The 7186-nt window shown below is 49.9% G+C and overlaps 1 protein-coding gene across 2 annotated transcripts; it reads right to left on the bottom strand.

Annotated features, from left to right (window-relative positions):
• Nucleotides 1-1110: 1110 nt before the first annotated feature.
• On the bottom strand, nucleotides 1111-6558 carry ZNF786 (zinc finger protein 786). 2 transcript variants are annotated; one of them, XM_041002456.1, is made up of 3 exons: nucleotides 6281-6558; nucleotides 5619-5771; nucleotides 1111-3216 (listed from the first exon to the last, which is right to left on the bottom strand). In XM_041002456.1, the coding sequence occupies exons 1-3, from the start codon at nucleotides 6312-6314 to the stop codon at nucleotides 1214-1216; spliced, it is 2190 nt and encodes a 729-aa protein (XP_040858390.1). In that variant the 5' UTR covers nucleotides 6315-6558; the 3' UTR covers nucleotides 1111-1213. The 2 variants fall into 2 exon arrangements, with proteins under 2 accessions (XP_040858390.1, XP_040858389.1); XM_041002455.1 differs by lacking the exon at nucleotides 6281-6558 and having other exon boundaries at nucleotides 5619-5914.
• Between the last annotated feature and the right edge of the window lie 628 nt (nucleotides 6559-7186).

Genomic DNA, 7186 nt, shown 5'->3' with positions numbered 1-7186 from the left:
GAATCTTTAAGTTATTCTATATGCTGTAAAAATGACTTCTTTCAGTGTTTATTTGAAAGGCAGAAAGACACTGCCATCTTCCATCTGTAGATTCAAATCTGCAGTAGTTCTGGCTGAGCCATGGTAAAGCCAAGAGCCTGGAGTTCCATCTGTATGTTCAGGGGTTGGTGATGACCCAAGCATCTGAGCCCACATTTGCTGTAAGATGAGGCAGCAGAGCCGAGGATTGAACCCACAGAGTCCAACGTGGGACTTGCGCGTCATGACAGCATCTTAACTGGAGCTGCTGGGCACGATATTGAGCCACAGTTTTCACATGACTGCATAAGAGGCGATCAAGGCATTTCTGGGATTGTGTATGTATGTGTGCTGTTTTCCCCTTATTTGCATGAACTCCCTCCCTCCTTACACACTTACATCATAATCATGTATGTATGTGGACTACAAATCAAACAGAACCCCAAAGTACCAGAATTTGCACAATCTGTTTTCTTCCATTTATTTTCCTATTTTTCTACCTGTTGGATCTTCTATTTTACTTTCTACAGATTTGTCACTAATCCTAAAATTTTATTAATCCATTTCTCTCAACAACTTAGAAGTTATTTCCACATGCCTTCTTTTCCATAAGCTTAAGTTCTTATTTCACAATAATATTTGCTCCAATTATTATGAGTGCTTTTTTTTGGAAATTTTTGCTTTCACTTCCTAAATCATGATTCACTGAGGATATTTTTTCTTCCTCTTTGTATGAAAGTTCTTCTTCAAGTGCTTATAATCTTTACAAATCTTTATTTTTAAGATTGAAGGAATAGACAATTTAATTAGAATCTTTATGTAATTGTTCATGCAACACTTTTTTTTTCTCTTTGAAGATTTATTTATAAATCTGGATCAGATTTATAGAGAGAAGAAGAGACAGATCTTCTGTCTGCTGGTTTATTCCTTAAATGGCCTCAACAGCTGGGGCCGAGCCAATCTAAAGCCAGGAGCCAGGAGCTTCTTCTGGGTCTCCCACATGGGTGCACAGTCCCAAGGCTTTGGGCCATCCTGGATTGCTTTCCCAGGCCACAAGCAGGGAGCTGGATGGGAAGTGGGGCAGCTGGGACATGAACTAGTGCCATATGGGATTCTAGCTCATGCAGGGTGAAGACTTTAGCCATTAGGTTACTGCGTCGAGCCCTCCTGGACTGTTCTGCTGGGTTATGTTCCCTCAGCTCCAGTCAGCTTCAATCATCGCAAACAACTGGCTAAGCCTTTCCTTCACGTCAGGCTGGGCTGGAGGACGGAAGGATTTGGCGTGCACTCTGGCGTGCTCAGCCAATTTGGATTTATAGATGAAGCCCTTCCCACAGTCCCCGCAGGCGAAGGGCCTGTCAGGCCTGTGGATGCGCTGGTGCCGAAGCATGTGGCCTCTCTCCCGGAAGTTTTTATCACACTCAGGGCAGTGGAAAGGTCTCTCCCCTGTGTGCAGGCCCTGGTGGCTAAGCAGCTGGGCCTTCAGACGGAAGCTCTTGTCACACTTGGGACACTGGAAGGGCTTCTCTCCCGTGTGCGTCCTGATGTGTTCGATGAGCTTGGACTGTTTGGCAAAGCCCTTGCCACACTCACAGGAGAAGGGCATCTTGCCGCTGTGCAGCAGCTGGTGGGCCTTCATGTCGGCTTTCACGCGGTAGCTCTTGCCGCACTCCGGGCACTGGAAGGGCCTCTCCCCGGTGTGCAGGCGCTGGTGGCTCAGCAGCTGCCCTTTCAGGCGGAAGCTCCGCTCGCACTGCGGGCACGGGAAGGGCCTCTCCCCGCTGTGGACGCGGAAATGCTCGGTGAGCTTGGACTGCCTGGTGAAGCCCTTGCCACACTCCCCGCACGAGAAGGGCCGCTCCTTGCTGTGAGTGCGCAGGTGGGCCTTGAGGATGCCCTTCAGTCGGAAGCTCTTGTCGCACTCCGGGCACCGGAAGGGCCTCTCGCCACTGTGCACCCTGAGGTGCTCGCGCAGCTTGCACTGGTGCGTGAAGCCCCTGCCACACTCTCCGCAAGAGAACGGCCTTTCTCCGCCGTGCCGGAGCCGGTGGGTTCTCAGCATGCCCTTCAGACGAAAGCTCTGCCCACACTCCAGGCACCGGAAGGGCTTCTCCGTGTGCAGCCGCTGGTGCCTCAGCAGCTGCCCCCGTTGGCGGAAGCTCCTGTCACACTGGGCACACAGGAAAGGCTTCTCTCCGGGGAAGCCTGTGCCACGCTTCCGGCAGGAGATGCGCCGTTCCCCACCGCGTCCACGCATGCGGAAGCACCTGCCGCGTCCTGGACACGGGCGGGGCTTTTCTCCCAAGTGTGCCAAGTGTCCTGCGAGCTTGGCGCGCGTGGAGAAGCCCCTGCAGCACTCAGGGCAAGCGCAGGGCTGCTGTCTGCCACACCTGCGCTGCGGGGCCTCCGCGCCCACTTCCCCATGGCAGGGCTCCTCACAGTCCACGCGTGGGCCTAGCTTTTGTCCTGGTCGTACACTGGTGACGGCCCTGCGGCCTCCTTTCCAGGGCCCCGGCCTCGCTGTGCCGGGCAGGCATGGCTGCGCCTGCGCATTGCTCCTCAGGCGGAAACTCTTGCCACACGCGGGAAGCTGGACAGCCCTCTCCCCCTTGTGCGTGAGGCGGTGGCTGAGAAGGGTCCGCTTGTGGCAGAAGCACATTTTGCATTCAGGACACTGGAATGGCCTCGTCCTAGAGCGGGCAGTCAGATGTCTCAGCAGATACTGCGTCAGGCGGAAGCTCTCCCCGCACTCCTGGCACCGGAAGTGCCTCTCTGGCCGGGGGACGCTGTCCTGCTGCTGCTGTGGCCCAGCTCGTGTGCTGCACGTCAAGGCCTTATGTGGCAGGTGGTCGGAGTGGCTCCTCTGGTGCTTCACTAAATGCTCCTTCTTGCCACAGCTTTCCCCGCAGTCAGGGCAGGGGCGCTCGGGGCCCTCCCGGGACAGCCCCAGCGCTCTGCGACCTGGGAGTCCTTCTCTGGGGAGACATCTCCCGGGGCCGTGGACTGCTGCCTTAGCATCACCTGGGCTATGTCTCCGTAGATTCTTGGTCTCTGCCTTCGTGGAGCCTTGGGCAAGCTCGAAGGAAACATCTTCCCTGTCTGCTGACATGAGCCTGAAAGAATGCTGACTCTGAAGCGGGTCTGACCGGAAATGGCATTTAATTTCTCCTGAGCTCACAGGCTGCTGGCTTCCTGAAACTGAAGACAGTCAGTCAGTTAGTTTTCCTGTCAACCGCGTCAAGTGGTCTGTACCAGTTTCCCCGGGGTAGCCTGGGAACCAGGCTTCCATATCATGTGGGTCTGCTTTCATCAGCAAAATGAATTTGGTGACAGTCTGTGAAACTAAACTGAACAAGCATAGATTTTTAAAAACTGAAGGGGCTGGTGTTGTAGTGTGACACGTGAAGCTGCTGTCTGGTGCCGTCATCTAACACAGGCACTGATTCTGAGTCCTGGATGCACCATCCAGTTCCTTGTAATGCATCTGGGAAAAGCAGAGGACGATGCCCAAGGCCTTGGGCCTATGCCACCCACATGGGAGGCCTGGAAGAAGCTTTGGTTGTTGGTCCCAGCTGCTGTGGTCTTCTGGGAGTAAATCAGAGGATTAAAGAGCTCGCTCTCTCTTTCTCTCTGTAACTTTTTCTTCCTTTCTGTAACTCTTTCAAGTAAATAAGTAAATCTATATTTAAAAAAAAAAAGAAACTTTGAGAGATAGAGAGCTCCTATCCACTGGTTTAATCCCCAAATATCCAAAACAACGGGACTGAGGCGGGAGCCAGGAAGGTGGCAGAAACCAAATTACTATGGGTGATCCCAGCTGCCTGCCAGGGTCTGCACTGGCAGGAAGCTGGAGCTGACTAGCAAGCCCAGGCACTCTGACAGAAAAAGCTAGGAGTCTTAACCATTATTCTAAATACCTCTCCCTGAACAGCAATGCTTATAATAATACTGAAAAGAGGAAAACACGGGTTGCAAATGTGGATAGCTAAGCTCCAGAATTAGACTGCGGCCATTTGTCCACTGGGCAATTTCTGTCAGGCTAATCTCTTTCACTTCATTCCCTTCTTCTAGAAGAACAGGGGAGCAGCAGCACTTGGGACTGGGGTGTTACATGAGTGAATGTGCGTGAGGGTCCTAGCATGGTGCCAGCATGGTGCGTGCACTCTTGAGTGTTGACTCACTGCTTCTGAAGCGCCCCAGTCCAGCAGACAGCATATCATTCTAACCTGATGTGGAAGTAGTTACATACAGACACTGACAGCAGTGAAGGCCCTAACAGAGACCCTAATGACATCTGTGCCATCTGTGATCCGTCTTAAGACCAGTCTGCAGGAGCAGGCTGACTCCTCTCTCCCTGCTCCCATTCCTACCAATGCTCTTCAAAGGTTCTTGAAAGAAGTAATAATAAATGGGAAAGAGGAAGCGATTTGTGGATAAAGACCTCCTAAATAAACAATTTGACGAGACTCCTTGACATGAAGCACCCATTAGACTTTTTCATCCTATATGCTGTTTATTTATATTGATTTGAATATCACATCAGCTAGGTCTGGACCAGGTTGAAGCCAGAAGCACAGAACTCCAGTTGAGCTGCCAACATGGGTGCCAGGGACTCATCTGCTTAAACTGCCTCTCCACTGGCATCAACAGGAAGCTGAATTCGAAGCAGAGATGAGACTATGTTCTCCAGTATGGGTTGTGGGCCTCCCAAGCTGCACCTTAACTCCATGCCAAAAGCCACTCTCATTCTGAACTCGGATGCCAACTTTTAAATAAGATCTATTATCTGTCTATCTATCTGGAAGGCAGAATAACAGCGAAAGAAAGGGAGAAAAGGAAGAGATCTTCCAGGTGTTGGTTGACTCCTCAGTTGGCTACCACACACAGGTCTGGACCAGGCCAAAACCAGAAGCCAGGAACTCTGTCCTGGCCCCCCGTATGGGTGACAGGGACCCACATACTTGAGGCATCCTCTGCTGTCTTGAACATCTATTAGAAGGAAGGTAGATCGGAGGCAGAGCAGCCAGCCAGGGCTTGCACTGACACTCCAACATGGGATCCTGGGGTTGCAAGCACTGCACTCAAAATGCTGGCCCCCTAAAACTGACTTTAACGAATCCAAAAATGTTGGCTGCTTCCATTATTACAAGAAACAAATAAGGAGAGCTAGATGGTAAGCATTTAAGGACACAACAGCCTCTGGACAGCCAAGAAGCCCATTGGTCGCAAGGATCCAGGTAAGTGGCCTCTACATTAGCTCTTTGCCTCCTTTAAGATAGCTTCCAGCACTGGCTCCTGCCGCTGGGGATCATGTTAACACTGCATTCACTATCAGTGTCAGTGCTTTCACTATTTTCATTTTACACAACAGAAATTGAAATACTCTGAGATTTAATAACTTGACTAAAGTCATCCAGGAAAAGCAAGATCCAGACTTCAGCCAGAACCCGCACTCCTAACCACTGTGCTTTATTGCCTTTCTTTAGACTTTCATATGTCAAATATCAGCTTGGTCAAACAAGAAGATATAATCAGAAAACGGAAACTAAGAAATCTCAATATGGATCTTAAGACCATGACTCTGATTTCTTAATACTTACCGCAAAGCGACTGTCCCTCAGTTGCTGCATTGACATGTGGATTGGTGGAGGAGTGAATGATGCTTTCTGGTTTCTGCGACTCTTCAGAACTTCCGGACAGCTCTCCCTCCTGTTCAATCCAGGATATTAGTTCCGGTTTGGGAAGTCCACTATCTGCACAGAGAAGTCGGCCGGAGAGTTTGGGCTTCCTTAAACACTCCATGTAAAGCACAATAATTACTTCTACAGTTCTCTAAATGGAACGATATACAAGAAGTGCTGGAACAATGTGTCAGAAGGGATGAAAACAGCTTACAATCTTTCATAAAGAGGAACCACACTGACCCCTTACCACACAGTACTTCTACTCTACTTCTGATCTCTCTGCACCTGTTGGGCCAGGTGTGTTACTGTAACTTTGTCATGCCCCCAGTTGTCTGCAATGCTGTGTTTTGTCCAAAAACAAAATGGCATTTATCCTTTAAAATTTATCTGCGAGACAGAGCTCTCACCCACTGGTTTACTCCCCAGATACCTGCCACAGCCACAAGTAGATGGGCTGAAATCAGACACTGGTCTTTCTGAGTTAGCCCTATGCCATTATGCCCTATGGACAGACACATCTAATGGCTGAAAGTCCCTCAGGGAGCCATGGCCCGGCCATGCAACGGGATATTGCTTACCTAGAGAGACAAGCGTCTCGTAATTGGCTCGCATTACGTTTCTATAAAGCTGCTTCTGCGAGGCCGCCAGATGCCGCCACTCCTGCTCTGAGAAGTAGATGGCAACATCCTCAAAAGTCAGAGGGAACTGCAATGACAGACATGACACACGGTCGTGACAGCTTAAGGCACTCCAGCCCTGCCCACCATTCACTTACAATTAGCAGACTCCTGCTGCTAACCATGACAGCCCCGCCACCTCCAAGTGCTTCTGAACTGTTGATGCTAGCATACACGCGTGCGTGTGTGTGTGTGTGTGTGTGTGTGATGAAGGTAGGGTCTGGCAATGGAAACAAATCACTCTGAAACCTCATGGGGGTTCATTTGTCCTGGGTATCTTTCCAGGTCAATATTTGAAGACAAATCTATTTTTTGGTAAGTCACATGCCATGAGCACACATACTCTACCATTAAGATGCGTATTGTTCCCACATCATTTATAATATACAAACACAATGCTGCTTTGTGCTTCATCACATATTCATGCTTTCACTTCCATAAGATACAGTCTAAGACTGAGAATTCCTAAACATAAGGATACAGGCTGCTTCCGCTTTTATAGGTGCCATCTGAGATCTCCTTGTTTGTGTGCTTGTCAGTATAGAATCCTTATGGACACGTGTCCTGGTGCATGCTGCCTGTGTTATAACTCAGTACCCTCTGTCGGTGTGTCCTGGTGCAAGCGCTGCTGTGTGTTAGTGACTCAGTACCCTCTGTCGGTATGTCCTGGTGCATACGCTCTCTGCGTGTTTTAACTCAGTACCCTTCATAATCATTAATCAACTGTCCCAATACTGCAAAGTGCTTGTGGCCAGTAACCTTGTTCTACTTAAGAATGGCCCCAAAACACTGCAGAAGCAACAACGC

This window comes from Ochotona curzoniae, unplaced genomic scaffold (genome assembly GCF_017591425.1).
Source record: "Ochotona curzoniae isolate NIBS_2020 unplaced genomic scaffold, NIBS_Ocur_1.0 scaffold_2476, whole genome shotgun sequence".
NCBI classification, from domain to species: domain Eukaryota; kingdom Metazoa; phylum Chordata; class Mammalia; order Lagomorpha; family Ochotonidae; genus Ochotona; species Ochotona curzoniae.
The sequence above is the reverse complement of the archived record's forward strand: the minus strand, read 5'-3'. Positions and strand labels throughout refer to the sequence as shown.